General features: G+C 36.0%; 2 protein-coding genes across 3 annotated transcripts; one reads left to right on the top strand and one right to left on the bottom strand.

Moving 5' to 3' along the window:
• LOC105164617 (NAD(P)H-quinone oxidoreductase subunit U, chloroplastic) lies at window positions 6,751-8,697 on the top strand. 2 transcript variants are annotated; one of them, XM_011083309.2, is made up of 5 exons: window positions 6,755-7,238; window positions 7,320-7,381; window positions 7,463-7,552; window positions 7,644-7,784; window positions 8,470-8,697. In XM_011083309.2, the coding sequence occupies exons 1-5, from the start codon at window positions 6,977-6,979 to the stop codon at window positions 8,563-8,565; spliced, it is 651 nt and encodes a 216-aa protein (XP_011081611.1). In that variant the 5' UTR covers window positions 6,755-6,976; the 3' UTR covers window positions 8,566-8,697. The 2 variants fall into 2 exon arrangements, with proteins under 2 accessions (XP_011081609.1, XP_011081611.1); XM_011083307.2 differs by lacking the exon at window positions 8,470-8,697 and having other exon boundaries at window positions 6,751-7,238; window positions 7,644-8,462.
• LOC105164616 (E3 ubiquitin ligase PQT3-like) lies at window positions 9,860-17,652 on the bottom strand. Its single transcript, XM_011083305.2, has 16 exons — window positions 17,312-17,652; window positions 16,981-17,065; window positions 15,700-15,760; window positions 15,264-15,400; window positions 14,322-14,374; window positions 14,179-14,245; window positions 13,963-14,093; window positions 13,625-13,795; window positions 13,361-13,540; window positions 13,195-13,251; window positions 12,495-12,542; window positions 12,363-12,400; window positions 11,892-11,979; window positions 11,628-11,826; window positions 11,436-11,540; window positions 9,860-10,814 (listed from the first exon to the last, which is right to left on the bottom strand). Exons 1-16 carry the CDS (start codon window positions 17,481-17,483, stop codon window positions 10,142-10,144), a joined length of 2,265 nt encoding a protein of 754 aa, XP_011081607.1. The 5' UTR covers window positions 17,484-17,652; the 3' UTR covers window positions 9,860-10,141.

The following is a 19,478-nucleotide window of genomic DNA, read 5'->3' as shown; positions in this document are numbered from 1 at the left end:
GAAGAAACAAGTGCAAAAGCTCAAAAGGTATCAGACCACAATTCACTGCAGAACATGTGGGGAACTTGGGCGTAATACAGCCAAGTGTCCAGAAAGAGTATCATTTCCAACACAAGAGGTTAAAAAAACTTGCAGTTTTTTTTTTTTTTTCAGTTTTCTGTTTTGCAAATGTAATAATTATATTTTAATTCAGTTTTAACCTTTACTTTTGCAGATGCCTGAACCAAGAATCAACACACAAGGCCCAAGTACTGACACAGAAGACACAAGTACTAATACTCGAGTAAGAAAGCATGATTACACTGCATGATCTTAATTATTCCTACATTTTGGATTGCTTTTCCATTTTAATGATTTCTGCATTTTGGAATGCTTTTCTATTTTAATAGGCTTCCAAGATAAAGAAGAAAACTCCTGATGTAGCACCCCCTACTCGCTACATCTATTTATTACTATTTCATCCTTTCTTTAATCAGAACTCATTCTATAAGTAATTCTCTTTCAACTCGTAAAATAAATTCTAATTTATCAATATAATATTATATATCACAAAAGATAATATATACCACCAAAAGTAATATTTACCCTCACTACATGTTCTCGTGTACATAACCTCAAGAAAAATCATACCACAACTTTAAACACAAATCCCGATAAAAGACCAGAATATTTAACAACCCAACAATCAAAAACTCTGGCTTCAGAAGTCACGGCTGACCCACCTAATAAGAACGACAGCACAGCTCAAAGTCCACTGTAGCTAGTCAGTGTGACCTATTCCCTGAAAAGTACGTGGCAAGGAATGAGCTGCCTACTCAATAAGTATAGCTAATCAGTCTATATATATTTATACAAAGACAAAGATTCACATACATGCAGTCACACCGACAATAGTCATTCGTCATACAGCAACATCAGATACAAGTAGTAATACATACTCACAACTGTAAATTAATCCACGACATAATATTCTTTCATTATCACTTCTTAGCTAAGGGCCCCACTTACTCTAGCTGGAGTACATCAGTCAATGGTTTCGCCGGCCATCATCATATCATATACAGCACAGGATACCCGTTGTGTGATATCCCCACACTCTTTTACTTCAGCTGTGTAGCAATATAGTATAGGACATCACAACAAACATGGTACCCCCACACCACCCCAGTGTGTAGCTAACAGCACAGGATATTCCCTGCTGCCCCGGAATACCCCGGTACCCTACGCGCCATGGTACCTAGCTTAAATCATATATTTTTCATATCTCAATATCAATCATATCATCATCAATCACATTTTCATAAACCATTGACTGTGTTCCCAACTAGGTAAGCATCATATTTTATTTCAACTCACGATCACCATTCTTTTCTTTATAATAATCACTTCCTCAACAACTCCCAATTTGATTTCATCAACAATCAATTATATGATTATCACATAATCATATCCCGCATATCTCTACATTATCATCACATATTACATAGTAACAATTTTACCAATATTATGATAATCTAACAAATAATCCACAACTAATTATACAAACAATCAATATACGAAAGTCAAGCATAATAATATAAAGCCAAATCCACGTTCGCATCCAAGAAATCAATATATATAATATATATAATACTACACATATATATATATAAATCCAATTAGCTATACTTACCTTATATCCCAAAATGCTTCGGTTTACGAGGGACTGCTCAACCCTCTACTTTGTCGTCACGTCCTATAATAGAATGTTATACGTATAATTAATATATTTATAGAATATCATAAACTCTAAATAAAATATTATATAATGTTCGTACATTTTCCACCAGTCTTTTAATATTCTATTTATATTAAAGTCCAAACCTATGTTCCACTTTCTTATAAATGACTATATTTTCTAAACTTCTCAAACATATATTTAATTTATCAACTAATTCATAAGAATTCATTTAATCAAACCCCATATATATTTATAACTATCGTTTTTAATAACATTCGTAAATTACATTACCACCGAAACCTCATTTTTCCTCACTAATAACATAATATTTCTAAAATATAACTTCCGAAATATTTTTATGAATTTTCTGTCAATTTACCGTTGCTATACAATTTAATTAAGCAATAATACATAGAATTACATATTTGTTTCTGTCAATTTACCGTTGCTATACAATTTAATTAAGCAATAATACATAGAATTACATATTTGGTTAATCGTTCCGATGGAATTGTGTAAATTAACTATAAGGATAATTAAATCTAACAAATTAAATAATTTATTTGCCCAACTATATCATTTTTATAGCAATTGTGATATTTAATTTGACACTAATTTAAATAGCCAAAATTATAAAATACTCCGGGTAAATAGTTTACCGCTCAATATAATCAACATTTACTAAATGGACTAATTAAATAATATAATTATATAAATTAATAAAAATTAAATTACAATTTCCGTTCCTCTGTTTTCCGAAATGGGTGTGTGCGTTACTGTGTGTGTATGAGTGTGTGTGAATTTGTATATTATGTGTATGTGTGTAGTGTATGTGTTTTAAATTAAAATTGGGTGGAGAGAGAGGCCCCACCGCCTCCATTTCAAACTCTCTCTCTCCTCCCTTATTACACACATAGATATATATATACTATTTATATATATAAAGTATTATTATTATTTTATATATTTAATTAAACTTTTCTTAAAATACCAATCACGTCCTTTCTAATTTCTTAATTACTATAATTTGCCCCAAATATTATAACGAACTCCAATTTAGTCCGTTCAAGTGTTATTATATTCCAAATTCAATCTATAATTTATTTACTAATTAAATTTAAATTTTTAATAATTACCAATTAGTTTCCCAATTACGTGAAAAATTTTACGGACGTCACACCTGAAGCAGCAATTAATACATATGGCCCAAATGTTAGAGTAAGAAATAATATCTGAAAATGTACTTATAACATGAATTGAATGTCTATTTTAATACCTTTTGAGTTAATGTAACAGGATGCCAAGAGAAAGAAGAAAGCAGCACAAGAAACTCAAGTTGGCAAACATATGGCAAACTCAACTGTAAGTTTAAGTTTCTACAGTTTTTTTTGAACTTACGACTGCAAACAGATGGATAAGAGGAAACACAAGGTGCTACCATTCTTCCACCTTTGCCCCCTGAAGAAGATCCCATGGATGAACCAACTGTTGATCCATGTATCACACAACAAGAGTCTCAAGTTGCAGCAGCTCCAGTATACAAGAAAGGTCCATCAATGTATCAACAACTGCAACAATCAAACCAGCACTTAACCTTACAACCTAGAGTTTAAATTCGAGCACCTCCACCTATGATTGGCAGCCAAGGATTACCAGTTTTTTCCAACACATCAAGAGCACCACAAGGAAACCGTGTTGCAATAATCAAATATGGAGGACAAAAGTTTTTAGATTTAAGCCAGATTAGTTCATTAGGTTGACAAGTGTATTTTGTTGTTTATGCTCTTTTTTTATGTAAGTAAAGCTGATTGCAAAAAGTTCACAGCTCATTTTGTTTTTGCTCTTATTTCTGCACATATGTTTGCAGAAACAATGAAAAGTTGCTCAATTCCCATCATTGTGAACCTTGTGTCATTCTCAAGTCAATGAAATGAAAATTTGCTCTTTTACTACAGATGTTCAATTCAATTGTTGCAGATGTTTAATTCCAGTTTTTCATTTTTTTAGATGTTTCATTCCAGTTTTTCAATTATTTCAGATTCTACATTTCAGGTTCCATAAAACCTAAACTCCAAAAAGAGCAACAACAACACAAAATTTACACTTGTACATTACCAAATATCATTTCAAATCAAAACCAAATACACTTGTACATTCGATAATTGCAAAGGAATATTTTCCTTCTACTACAACAGCAACAACAACACAAAATTTACCTACCTATTTCAACAACCAACACAAAATCATCAAAAGCAAAGCTAAACCAACAAAGATTTTTTTATTTTTCTTGTTTCTCTTCCTCAGCACTTCAACCTCTGCTTCCAGGCCATTTATTCTCTTCAACAAACCTGGAATAATGGCCCTAGCTCTTTGGCACATTGGGAGATCCTCCCATGCAAAAAACCTACACCCTCCTCTCTGCCAAAAACCACAAAAATTAACTCTTTAAACACAGCAAAAAAGAATTTTTTTAGAGAAATTCCAAACCAAGGTGAGTTTTCTTACCTTGTATTGCCGGCATGAGTGAAACCTTTCCCCGGGTTCTCGTTCGTCCATGCCATTTGCATCACTGTGGGTCTTCCACAATGACACTCGTTCGAACTTGTAACAGCGGACATTCAAGGAATTTTAGAGAGAGAAGTAGAGAGAAGAGTGAAATCGAGATTAAGGTTCTTCATTTGGGAAATGGGGCTGTTGCTTTCTCTTATAAAAAGCGTATGAGGTGTTGTGTTTGCTGAGAGTGTTTTGCTTCTTTTTCCACGTCACTGAGAAGCCATGTAATTTTATTTTGTTTTTAATTTAAAAATTTTCCAAGTCATTTAAATGTCAACTAATGAGGCCCCAGCCCCAATTTAAGTGTCCACGTAGGAGCCACGGGTAAATTTTTGGCGGGTTGAGTATTTATCCGGCCAAAATAGTCTTAAAATTGAGCAATTCAATTACATATATAGAGGACCAAATCCAAACCCTAGAAAGATAAAGAATTAAAATGGGATTGGGTTGTAATTAAAGGACGAAAATTGCATTTAATCCTATTTAATTATATGCCTTTACGGTGATGGTTAGTAATTAAAGCATAAGAAAGAAAGACATTTGTTTTTTCTCTATATCCGTAGAAGAAGAAGAAGAAACCTAGTTTACAGACTCACACTTCATTTTCTCTTTGTACGTAGAAGAAGAAAAAGAAAAGGACTGAGATATTCATTCTTAATTTTTCTTTCAATCAACAACTTCTTTTGAGAAACGTAATACCTACATTTTAATTTTTTAGTTGTTTGATCTTAGTATTTTTCTTGAACCCTTGAGATATAGTCAAGAAACAAACATATTTGTGAAATTGCTTAAGTTTTGTTTGGATTCATTTTAATACATCACTCTTGTCCTGTCAAAAAGACCCGAATTATCTTAATCTATATAGGTAAAAATAGCTGAAATAGTGAAAAATTCTCAATTTTTTACGATTTTGTGGACCCATTTGAGTAATTCCAGCCAAAATATATGATTGTTTGGATTAACATTGTAATTTTCTAAAAATTACAACCCTGAAATACTATTTTCAAATGGGTCTAGATCAAGAATTTCACCACTTCTGGTCAATGGACCAAAATTTTTTTTTTTTTTTTTCTAATTAGTAAGAACCCATGTTTTAGGGTCGTTTGGAACATTTAAATATTAATCCTATCTCCATCATATGACTTAAAATCTATGATCGTCTTATCTAATTTGCATATGTTGTGATGATACTATGTAATTAGTGCAAGAAACCTATATATTCTTCCAAGTAACTGTTGCAAAGTTGGCAGCATTTAGAAGGAAAAAAATAAAAATTTTAGTTAATATTAATAAAAATGGCCTAGCTCAAGGAGGCTTAAATGATTCAAATCAAAATAAAAAATAAAATAAAATAAAATAAAAAAAGAAAAAGAGAATGTAAGAGCCTAAAGTGGCCCTACAAGGCCCAATTCGGGCAAGGGCCATCATGCCACCAAAAAGTTTAGTCCGAATAAAACCCTTAAAGAATCCTGCAGGAAGTAGTGCCTGGAAGTTAGAGGTCCAAGTGGCCAAGATTCCAGAAGGCCCCTAGGGCTACAGAGATGCTTAGAAGCTTGAAATCCCCTAGCCAAAGTAGAAATTCATATCACGTGACGCGTAACCTAGGTGGTATACACATAGAAAGCTCTGAGCTCCACACCCCATAAAATCATATAAAAGTCCACCTCAACAGAAACATGTGGTACCTTCAGCCAGAAGTAAGCTTCGAATTTTAAAGTCTTTGAATTCTAATTGAGGAAAGATATCTCCTTAAATACTTTGCCAGAATTTGTAGAAGATATCCTTATCTTCAAAAGATACGTGCTCTCATTTGCAATAGATTCCAACCGCCCATGAGAATTGCGGATCTCCATTTGCTAAGAGATAACCTTCCATCAAATTATAAGAGATTTAATCTTATCTAACTATTGTGATGCTTCATCGAATCCACGAGAACACTCCCCCATATCCGTGAAGTATTCATTCTTATCCAACCAATCAAGGTTTGCCTACAAATTGAGAGCTACCCCATTAGGAAAATCTAACTTTTCCTTAAAAACAACTCTATTTTATTATTTGGAGATTTACAATCTACCTTCTGTTTCAATTTCTTTCTTCAACATAAGAAACGAGTAACTCAACTCTCAATTTCACTCATTATACCCTAACATCTTAATTCATTACTTTATACTCCAACTAAATCCAAGCACCATTTTTAAGAAGGGGTGGTTGGGACTTAAATTACAGCTCAAGGAACAAAATGTATTTAACTCTAATTTGTTATAAGTTTTGTCATCTAATATTTTTCAAAAAAGAAATCTTAACCTTCTCGCTGCCATATTGTTAGCAAATAAAGAAATTATATTTGCTTAAAGTTCATCAAGAGATCAATTAAATTAATTGGTTAGTTTTACAGATTACTATAATTTATGTGATACATATATATAGTCGAAATTAGAAGGCCTAACCTTCTCTATCTTATATGTAGGCAATCTGGTGGAGGGCACTAGTTCTTGAGTTCCCAAACAGAAAAGGTAAAAGTTATTCTTGGACTGTACTATTAGCGGCATTTCCTGTGACGTGGTAAGAAAAGCCGAAAGCTGGGGATAGCATTTCTTTGGCAACAAGAGGTCATCGGTCTATCCATTCTCAACAAACAAAAACAAAGACCATTCATACACCCACCTATACTCACACATTCCATCAACACACACACCACCAGTCATGGCTGCTGCATCGTCAACTACTGGCGCCAGTACCGCATATTATATTGCCACACAGAATCGCGTTTCCTCCAGAAATTATCGGTTTCCGACGTATTATGGTGCGATAAAGCAACGCAGAAGATTACTGGTCATCAAGAATTCCAGTGACGAAAGTGCTACGGCGACTAATGCCGAGTCAGCAGAGATTCCCGCGGAGCTCCCGAGAGGACCTCCGTCGCTTATATCAGCTCTTAATGTGGAGAAAGCTTTGCGTGGCATCGGTGACTAATTATCTTTCTTTTTTGGTTTTTGATGATTAGTTTTGGGAGGATTATTGACGATGTTCTGTTTTAGAGGTGCAGCAATATCGGATACGGATCATTACGGGATGCTAGGGCTTGGGACTGGATGTTCGTACGATCAGGTCAACATTCGTTACTACTGACTGATTTCCCGCTGAAATGTATACTGCTTATATATATGTATGTTTTTATACATACTCCAGGTTAATGTTGCGTATAAGAACAAAGTAGCAGAGGTGATGGATAAAGGGCTAGCTGAGGAAGAACTCAGCAAGGAGCTAGACCTCCTCAAGGTGTGTGTAAATCAGTATCTAAGAAGTTATTCTTAAGTATTTGATGAATTTGAGCTCTGTTTTGGCACAACAATTATTTTGTTTTGGACAGCAATCACATTCTATACTATCATCGGTGGAGGAAAGGAGGCTGTATGATTGGAGCTTGGCTAGGAGTGGGAAACCAGATAGATATATGTGGCCTTTTGAGGTCGACATTACTCAAACTCCGACAGAAGAACCTCCTCCTCGGGTAAAGTCTCCGTTCCGCTCCCCCACATACCCGTATAGAATATCTCAAGCGTTTGTTCATTTACGGGTCCAATTCTCTATGCGTAAGCGGTCTTACCCGTATTGTACTCTAGAGGCTGCCATTTCCGGTCCAATTCTCTAAGCGTAAGCGGTCTTTTACCCGTATTGTACTCTAGAGGACGGCAGCGAAACCAACAAATTTGAGTTTGGTGCAATTCTAATTTGTTCTTAGTAACTATTTTGTGTCGGATTTCTACTTTCGGTTCACTCCATATACGATCAAGATCTGGTTTATTACTTGTTCTTAGGCTCCCCACAAATATCTTAACATACCAACGGCTTGATCCGGTTTATTACTAGTTCTTAGCCACCCAACAAATATCTTAACATACCAACCACAGTGTCCCATTTCCCGCATTCGTTAATGGTACAAGATTTCAACCCATCAATCGGACTGTCCATTTTTCATAGTCGTCAATGGTGCGGAAATTCAGTCTGTGAATCTGTCCAAGCCTCCATAGTAAAGGTTCGGGTCATGTCCTCCGGACTACCATGTGATTTGTATTTCAAACAGTGTTATGTCTCAAAAGTTGTCCAGTAGTTTGTTAGAGGCCGCCCGTCATCTCCATGCAAGCTTTTGGTAATACGTTTCTTACAAGTACGTCTGATGCAATTTCCTTTTGCAGGAGCCAGAGGATGAAGGGCCGACAAAACTGGTGGGATACTTCTTTATAAGCTGGTTAATATTATCCTTTACATTGTTCATTGTCTTCAACCGTTAAGGCAGAATAGTCACATGATTATCTCAGATTTTACATATTTGTTATTTCGCCATGAGGCTTTTGTAGGTGAATGATTTATTTTGTCCAATTTCATACCAAAACCCTTAACAAAGTGAAACCATTTTTAGATTGTGAGATGTCTTATTATGGACTAATAGATTTGAAACAACTAACTTGTCTTCCAACATATTGCTTACCCTTTTCAGCTTTGGATTAATGCCGTAACCAACTAGTTACGGGAACCATATTCTTTTAAACATAAGGTGCAGTGCATGAAGAATATGCGGTGCATGAATGCTCAACTCTTATCCGGCTGGGGCGCTGGAAAGAATGCCGACACACCCATGCATATGAAGACTACTCGTAATAGACAAGAAAAGGAATTCATTTTTTATTTCCTTCTTTAATAGATGAGACCCACTAATCGCGGATATGACTTTTGACAACACAAAGCTTTTTATAACCAATGATGATGCAAATGTACGTTCACCACTTTCATGGACAAATGCTTTTAAACATGACCGACAACTTTCACGGGCAAATGCTTTTTGATCGGTCACTCAAAATGCAATAAACATGACCGACACAACGTGACTTCAGAATACGGGAAGAAATGACATGGAATCACAATCATGTGCAACTTATTTATATTTACAGAGTTTCGGGAATGATTTATGCACGAAAAGACCCATCACATGCGACTTGAATAACACAAGTAAATTCCCATCCCAAGTCATCCTGCCCTAGTAAACCCATTAGCGTAAGCACAAGATAAATCTCCGTACGATATTACGCTATGTTTGGAACTTGGATTTTAGCGACAAGAACAATTGCCGAAAATAAAGAATCAAATTGTACCGGAAAAACCTTTTCCGTATAGTTTCCTCACTAAAATCCAAGATTCAGACATAGTAATATCCTCCAAAAATTGATTCTTTGCCATCAAGTTAAACCAGATTTGAACAGATTGTACATCTTAATACGCGTTTGTGTTCATTATTCAGTTCCCCCCCACCCCACCCAAACCCCAATTCAGAATTAAAATAAACAAGCAAAACATGGAGGACCTAGAAGAGTGAAGATAGTGGGCTCCAACTTACTAGCATGCAGACAACGGTAGATGACCTGCGATTCTAGAAAACATACCTTCATCAGCAGCTATACCTCTGCGCATAGATCGATTGAGTGAGAAATTTAAACTTCCAAATAATATTTTCAATTGCCAGAGCTCTGGCAAAAGCTTTTTGCTAGCATCTGAACCTCACATTGAACAATGGAAGAAGGTTAGTCAGGATTAATCAACAAAAGATATTATACCAGATGGTGTTAATTCTAATAGGTAAACCAATCTAAAATTTCTGTAGTAATTTCTAAGTTAGAGCTGCCTTCAGCCTAAATGTATTAAAATATGTAGTATCAACCTTTAAGTATAAAAGACTCTCGACATGACTAAGATACAGCTATAACTACAAGTTGATACCAAGTACCTATTCAAACGGTAGCAGATGGATCAGTAAATCCATTCATCGCAACTTCATGTACAGTTTTACCTCAAAATTCATGCCACGAACTTGTTTCAATGTGCTCTTCGCTTATGGTAACGATATTCATCTTTGCGGTCCTCACCAGCGCCATTGATCATCTGCCACCTATCATCATGCTTTTGTTCTCTTGGGTGCTTTGTGCTATGCTTGGCATGTCTAGAATCATGGCCTGTATCCCTCTCTTTATGTCCAACCCTCCGGTCAACAGGTGAGCTAGGCTCAAAACCAGGCTCTGGATAACTCCTACGATTTTTATCAGAACCTCTGACATCAGACTCAACTCTTTTAACATCTTTTAGGGTCGACTTACGACCCAAACTTGAATCACTGTCAACATGTCCCCTTCTCTCATGGTACTTCTTTGACACTCCATGATGATGCTTGTGGATCCCATCACTATGCCGGTCAGAGCTTATGGGCAGATCTTCATTGCCCGAATTTGACCTCTCAACATGACTTGGCCTCTTGTCTCTTCCATCAAAAGATGAGCGGGAACCCTTCTCATGTCTCTCATCAACATAGCGGGCATCAGAATGCATATACTTGTCATGCTGAGTTTTCCTCCCCAGTCTTCGGGCTGAGTTATCACCAGAGTGACTCAAGCTCCGTTCCTTGTCTTTGTGTGATTTATAATCATGTGATTTTTCCGGACTTTTGAGCCGATAGTATTCTGGCGAATCATCCTCTTCCTCAGAAAATTGTTCTCTGATGATGCATAAAGCCTCCATTAGAAATTTTATCAAAACCCCAAAATTACCAGGAGTAAATAAAAAGGAAAGTGAAATGCCCAACAGGGGAAGAGTGAGAACAATTTTGTAAAGATGAACAAGCAAGTAAACTTTAACATCCTCTTGATGAAGAGAAAATAACACAGAAGAGCATCTATGTAGAGAAAGAAATCAATCGCAACACTGTCATGAAAGCTTGCAGAGTTGCAATCACTATAGTTGTTGACATAAACTAGTTACTGACATGTAACTGAATAACTGGTAAGATTAGAACAAATCTGAATCACCTCTTAGATAGTATTTTTAAAGTAAAAAGAAAATAATTAGGAAGTTGCTGCAAAAATTTGCAGTAAACACATAAGACTTGTGATAGAAAGCAGAAACACAGGATCTCAAAGTATGTTATTCTATTTACTACATAGATTAGTCCACATATAACTCACTTCCACTTTGTCATTTCCTCAGAATCATGCAGGGAACGGAGCAAGATACACACAAAGCAGGAGCGGAAGAGGGCAGGGGGATAGAGAGAGAGAGAGAGTAGATCTTCCTGCCAAGTGCCAACCATACTCTCCACTGTGTTTAATAGTTAAATTACCTTTCTTGATTTTCAGTTGAATGCTTCCTTTTATTTTCACAATGTTGAAGCACAATGTGATCAGGATGGCGAGGGGGTCCCATATTGCCCATTCTCATATTCCCACTGCAAGATGCACTTGGTGTCAAGATCTGCATATATTATTTTTGCAAGTGTCAACTTGAAGATGACAGAAACAGTCATTAAACCTACCCAGGGCCAGGCAGACGGCTGCACATGGAAGGAATGTAGGAAGGAACAGCAAAATGTGAAACTGGGACCATAGATGCATTGAAGGGCATCATCGCAGGGTTATTATACATATTTGCATACGGTCTAAAGGGAGGCAATGAAGAGGCATTCCAGTATGGTGGTGCATAGCCTGGCATGCCTCCATGAAACGCTCCATTTCCTAAAATGATTAACTAAATAAGCATCTGCAAATGTCAATAGAACAAGAAATATATTTGAGACTACCTGGTTGAAACACTGGATTTGGATTGGAAATAGGGCAGTCTCTCATGAGATGGTCAGGAGAACCACATGTGTAGCAGTTACGAGGCCCCTGAATTCCAACAAGGTAAATTCAAATCAATATAACTTCAGAAGCATGACATGTCACCTGTATAAAGATTTTCTGCATGAACTCCGTAAAACCTTTACCAATTCCAAATCTAGACTGCTCCATGAAAACAAAAATAGCTCAAGAAAGAAAAGAGAGGAAATCTGAGATGAGATAGAAAAAACTACATACAGAATATTTTTCTATTCACAAACCGAAAAAAACAATACAGAAAGGATTTTGGACTTTTCAAACTTTCCTTTTAAAGTTTTGCGGCTAAAACAGGTGCTGGTCCCAGCAGATTTTAATTAGGTTTCTACACGTAGAAGCCTTTATATAGCAAGAACACACAGACATTTATTACTAGATCCAGTATCTGAATTTACCTTTCTGTGTCCACCAAGACCGCATAAATTTCTATCACCTGAAAATAGCAGCACCACAGCAGATGTCAGAAATGATATCAAAATGCAACTATTAGTTACAGCGTTTACATCTGTTAAGATAGCATTGCTTACCTCCAGAGTCCATCCAAAACCCTCCTTTTCTTGTGGTGTTAGAATCAGCTGCAGTGAAATTGGATTATGTGAGGAACAGGAAACTGGAGGACAGTAAAAATTATCACAGGGAATAATTTGGTAACAAAGACTACTTTAAACACTGCATAGTACAAAACATACTAGCTCCATTCAAGTTATATATCCTGCCAGCAAAACAGAAGTGGCTCTTGGCAGCTATAGAAAGCAAGAGATGTTCATGAAGTCATTAAAACTTTTTACATTCAGAGCGATCAGTTAGTTCAAACAATCTGGCCTTCAATATTTCCCTCTCATACTATAATATCTTCTCGATTCCTTCATCTATATCCTCACTGTCCACTAGTTACTTCTCCAAGTTCCATTGGCATTAGAACAAGGTTCTTTTCTTGAGTAAGAAATTTATAATGGGCTTTTAGTGTGGAATCTCATTAATATTCTTTAGATAATAGCATTTTATATTATATGATTCTTCATACATGAAAATTATAATTTATAGACAAAGCACAATTGTTACTAGCCGTAAGGTACACCTCTGTAAAGGACCGGCTCCCTTAACAATTTAATACAACCCTCTAGTCCAAAGGCAGCGGTTTGCCATGACAAATGTATAATGATGGAAGTAATTATATTAGTAATGTCCTACAATCTAGAGATAATAGCATTGAGCTAAGGTCAGTACCTTCATCCTGAACATTAGTAGCTTCAGGCATAACAGGTTGATTTTCACCCTGAAATCCTGCCAAAGGAGCAAAATCTTCAGTTCCTCTGTGCTTATCATTATGAAGAGGTACTTGCTTCTAACAGCATCTATTGATTAGCTTTTTCTGATGGAAGAGCAGATATACCTCTATTACCAGGGTTCCCATATGGTACATTTCTTTGATGTTGTTGCTCATAGAATGCTTCTATAAAAACTTGATTGGATCCTTTACCAGTTGCACAAGATGACTGAGGCAATTCCAGCTCTCTTGGGACAACAGTAAAAGCACAAGAAACATCCTTACCATGAATTCCAGATTCACCATCTGCATTTATGGAGAAAGCATTTATGCACTGTGTTGTGAAGTCTCTATTTAGTACTGAAGATGTGTCTCAAAATAAGCTATCACCTGGCACATATTTCTGCATTGCTTTCTCCAAGTCAGTCTCAAGCATCTGAGATTCAAGGAAATGCTCAATTGCTTGACGCAGTGACAGATTAGGTAGCAAATTATCTATGTTACATTTGCTAGAAAAGCACTTTGGGCACCTCCCATTTTCAGTGAGCTCTTGCCGAATACCTACAGTAACACCAGCAAATACAATTTAATAAATGATTCAGGTAAATACTAGAGAAATCTCCCAAGGGATAGAATGAAGATAAAATTGAGAGATTAGCAGTAATGATTGAAAAATAGTAGCTCTGGTGAGGATGTCCAAACAGCTTATTACTGAAATAAGAACTCACACTTCTCACAAAAGCTATGCTGGCAACATGGTATCATCACAGCCTCCTTGAAGAAAGTTGTGCACAGAGCGCATTTCAGTTCCAATGGCAAGTTAGTACTTTGCAAAGCCAGAAAATTGGATGTTGGCAGCCTTTCAATAGCCAACAAATGATGTCAGATCTCAAGAATAACACTTTTAAGAAAAATACAAAGGGTAGAAGCAGCACGTTATTTACTTGTTTAACTTCATCTGCTCCTGAACTCTCGGTAAAGTATTTCTCTCGTTTCCAGATTGATTAACACCTGAGGTCGACATGACACCATTGTTAAACCAAGTTAACAGATAAACCAGAAAAAAGATGATGGAAACAGAACAAACCTCTTGGTATTGCTTGACTAAGGCCATTTAAGTCACGCTTGTGACAGTCTAACCTGGAGAGCATACACAATCTAAATCAAATGTTCAATAATCAAGTGGATCAAACAACAAAATAAGGCACCACAACCCCATCCCCACCACCATGAAGAGGTATTGCACTTGAAAATGTACTACCAAACATAATCATGAATCCAAGCGACAGACGCATTAATTTAAACATGCATATATCTTTCTGTGATTACCCAGATTGAAGTGAGGAGGATACAGACGCTAGTATTGAGACACCGCTATAGCAACAATCATAAATTACTAAAATAGAATTTGCAGAACTCATAATTTATTACCTCACATCCACAGAGACCATAACAAGCAAACACATTGTAAATATCCTAACTTAACTAAATGGTCCAACATGTCTGCATTATAGTATCTAGTCGAGGATATACACCCAGTGTTTGCACGATTAACGACATCCAAGTTTACCCTCTCCCTGCACCTATTAAGAACAAGGAAACAGTCGCAGACATCGAAGGTATTCATGATACATATAACTCTCTATTATATTGCTTGATCAGTGATTGAGAAAATACATTTCCTTTAAACTTGGTGAATAAATTAATCGATGCACCAATAAATCACCAATACACTACTGGTAGGTCACTCCAGCACTCCAGTAGAAACTAATCCAAGTAGGAAAACTTTCATAAAACCTCACTTCGTACAAACAGATGCAGGTTCAAACAAAAACTACACACAAATATTAAAAGAAATACTGGGAAAAGACATTAGTTGCCAAAAATTTTAATCAACATCGCAGCCTTGCACAAAAGAAAAGCTCTTTAAAGACACAGGCTGAGGCATGTTCATGCAAATGATCACCAAATCCCAACATCAAGCAAATCACAATCATATAATTTTCACAACCATTACAAGTCATTATACCTCGAACCAGCAACTTCTTCCTCCTTGTTACCAGTGAAGTTATTCTCATCAATTCCCAGGTTGAAGTCAGGGAAGTTTGGATCAGGCATGGAACATAAATCAGCACCGAAGTCATAAAATTCATCACTTGGTCCATTCTGCAGACAACAAAAATGCCCAATTGATCAGGAAAGCAGACGACAAACTGCAGCAGAGGTTGTCCAATTTAGTACAAAACACAATGGAAAAATTGGCAGAACCCCCATAAAACTAGAAATTCAAGTCATAATCAAAGAAACAACACCAGTAAGTGATGGCATACAGCATCATAATTTCATATTTGCGAATGCTGATGATTCAAGATATTTCAGATAAGAAATGTTGTCAATTTCAATACGAAAAGCAGATTTTGAAAAAAAAATCATTGACATGAAATAAATATTAAAGAACAGCTTACCCCTGGATTCAGATTAGGGGACTCTTTCATCCTAACTTCCTTTACAGCTTGAATGGGTAACCTGCAGCAAATAAACACTTATGTAAGTGAAACTTCAAGGATAAAAGAGAATCTTGATTCTGCAGCAGTCCTTATATCTAAGCTCTGAGAGTAACAATAAACTAATCTATTGCAACAGAAAATAGGTTAAATATGGGGAGATGTAGGAATTGATAAATTCCTATACTTAATATTAATGCATCCATGTTCTTAAATTTCTTATTACATTTCCAAAAGCTCGACATGGTTATAGCAATAACTCTAAATAGAGAGCAACTTGCAGTGAAATACCAAAACTTCACACATGCAGTAAACAAAGGTGAATAGTATTGGCTGCCAATTGCAAAGAAGGATTTTGTTTTACAATAGACATGTCGGAGACTCGGAGCAAACACGTCATAAAAGTCTTTACTTTCACAGTTACCGTTGGACATGTAACTAGTTCCATTTATTAAATGAATGGAGCATGTTCATTCTTCTTTTACAAGAAGCATCGGTTCATTTTGGCTAAACTAATTTGGATAATCTTGAGGTTTTACTTCAAGAGAATTTTTAACATGCCCATGTTAAATTGAGCAGTGTAATATTTAAAAAAATAGATTCAGCCAAAAGTGAGTTTTGCGCAGAAAGTAAGTTCCCCAACCACCGGAATAATGTAAGATTACCAAAATAGGCAATCACCATCTTTTAGATTGAATTTAGCAAATCTAGATCCTTCTTTTTGGGTTAGCAATTGGCACCCTACACGTGTTAAAGTATAAACCCCCGATTTACCGAACTCAGAAAGGAACTTAACAGATAACATTAATAGTCAATCTTCAAAGTAGAAGCATATTTAAACATAACGGTTTTTCAAACTGTGGACACGGAAGTTACGGATCCAATACACGACATCCAATTGCCATAATTGTGTTGATCATCAAATTCTATTGCAACCAAAGATGTATGATACACAACAGAGCTACATGATGAACAATTACGAACACCTATCAAGACCACCAAACCGTTGTTTTTCCCTAAATCTTCACTTTGTATAAATTCTGTTGCATATACAAAAGGAACCAACTCAAAATCTCATCAAGAATAAACGGCACAACTCCTAAACAAGCAAGAGCCACATGAATACAGTTAGCTATAGGTGAATGCACATGCATGCATCAGTAGAAACTCGCCAAGAAAGAATGTATTCAGTCAAGCAGTCAAACAATTAAGCTCATATACATATATATGTGTGTATCTTACAAATCGGAGGGGGGATTTCCACAAGGAACTCTTTTCACTATTACGCTGGATCCACTTGGAATTTGAGAATCATCGCCCTTGTACTCTGTCAAAAGATTTTCCAAAAATAAAATCTATATTAAATTAAAACCAACTCATGTAAATTATAACAAATTTTATGAACAGCAGAAGCTACTCAAGAATACAATAAATAAATAAATAACAGTGCACCGAAGAAACACAACAAAAAAACCACATTAAGACGACATAAAAAGAGAAGGATTAGAAAAAAAAAATTGAAACTGAATAAAATGAGACGGAATCAAAGCGAATTTGAGGAATTAAAGAATACCTAAACCGGAAACCGCATCTGAGAAAACGAGATCAAACCCTTGCTGTTGTTGTTGAGTAACTTTTCCACGCAAGATTTTCGCCCGTAGCTCTCCCAAGGGAATTGAGGGGCGGTCTCCAATCTCCACCGTATCAAAATTCAACGAGCTCCTGAATTTGAACCGAATCGACATGGCTTAAATTTTCTTCTCAGATCATCACTCACATGGACATATGCACGTACAAGTATCACCGCTTTAAGTATACGAGTGTATGTATACACAGGGTTCTGTAGATATATATGGCGAAGGGGGGCAACGTCAGAAAGGGTTTTCACCTTCCGGGTTTTGTATTGCTGATGTGTGTGTGGGAAAGAAATACAGTGGGTTGGGGGCGCTTTTATAGGCCGGGTTTCCGGAGAGAGTCACGTGACGTGTGTGTGTTACGTGTAATGGATAGAGGAAAGCAGATATCTACAGTTGGAAATTGTGCAATGACCAAATTGTGTGCTTCTTTTGGTTTGTACGTTGAGATGTCAGCTAGATTGGTCCGCGGTTAGACGAGTAGGGTACAAACTGCTGAAGCTCATTGTGGTTTGTGATACCGGAGAAACATTTGAATCGCAGCGTCCAGGTAGGATATGAGCAATGCTTGTTACCTTGTATTGTATGTACAATTATAGACGAGAAGGGCTGACCTAATTCATAATTCCATATATGCTGCCAATATTGTGATAAGATTTTTGTTGTGTTCCATTTTCCAAAAATTTAAACTTCCCTCCTCCAAAAATAAACATAGAATCTTTTAACTTCAATAGGAAAAAAATTATGTAACATATTCATTATTACAATTAATAGCTAATGTAGCTTGAGAATCGCGTCGACAAGAATGTTGCAAGAGTCAGTAGTAAAAGAATTCCAAAAATTATGACAAATGCCTTAGGATGTCCTATATAACAAACGGAATAAAAGATAATTTATTATCAGAAAGAATATAAATGTCTTTTGCGATATATGTGGAAGACATATTATGTAACTACTTATTACAAATTATTCAGTCGGTGTGATTTCGTACTTAATATCGTTGAAAGTTAATATGGGTCATTCATGTTGTTATAGTAAATTTATCTACACCGCCCAACTACTATGTCTAGATTCCAAGCAATATGTCAGACGATTTATACTTTTTTTGTCTTCATGGACCAAGTAATCATGCCGCACTATTAAATTTACTCGCCTGACTTTTTGTATCACAATACACGTGGAAAACTTATCATATTTAACTACTTATTATAAATTATTGAGTCAGTGCAATTCCGTACTTAATATCGGTGGAAGTTAATGTGGGTCATCCATGTCGTCATAGTAAATTTATCTACAAAACCCAACTACTAAGTCTAGATTCGGTGCAATATGTCAGGCGATTCATACTTTTTGTGTCTTCCTTGACCAAGCAATCATGCCGCACTATTACATTTGCTCATCTGACTTTTTGTATCACGATACACGTGGAAGACTCATCACATATAATTATTTATTACAAATTATTGAGCCGATGTAGTTTCATACTCAAGATCGTTGGTAGTTAATATGGGTCCTTCATTTTGTTATGGTAAATTTGTCTACACAACCCAACCACTGAATCCAATATTTTAGCAATATTTCATGTGATGTGTACGTTTTCTACCTTCAGTGGCCAAGCAATCATGCGATATTCCATTCTCAATATCATTGAAAGTTAATGTGGGTCATTCGCGTGGATATAGTACATTTTTCTACACAATGCAACCACTACATACAATATTTTTTGAGCAATATGTCGGGGTCTATACTTTTTGAGTCTCTCTGTCTATATATATATATATTGCTTTTGTATTAGATGAATAAAAAAATCTTAATGTTATTTGTGATTTCAATATTCTTTTGAAGTAACATTTCAGTAGTTGATCATAAGCATGTTCAAAATGATGAGCTCCCAAATGCCCCTCTTGGAGATCTGCTACGCCTATTCTCAAACCCAAACAGCTATACAAATACTTTAACAATTTGGGCCTAAGGGATAGCAGAAATCGACTGACTTTGTGTAGTCCAATGTTTGGATGGTAGGATGAGTTCTGTTAGGCAGTGGGCTCGCCAACCAAATAATTTTATTATTTGTCCATCCTATATATTGAAACTCAAGCCCTCAGC

Source organism: Sesamum indicum, linkage group LG6 (assembly GCF_000512975.1).
Source record: "Sesamum indicum cultivar Zhongzhi No. 13 linkage group LG6, S_indicum_v1.0, whole genome shotgun sequence".
Lineage (NCBI taxonomy): Eukaryota > Viridiplantae > Streptophyta > Magnoliopsida > Lamiales > Pedaliaceae > Sesamum > Sesamum indicum.
The sequence above is the reverse complement of the archived record's forward strand: the minus strand, read 5'-3'. Positions and strand labels throughout refer to the sequence as shown.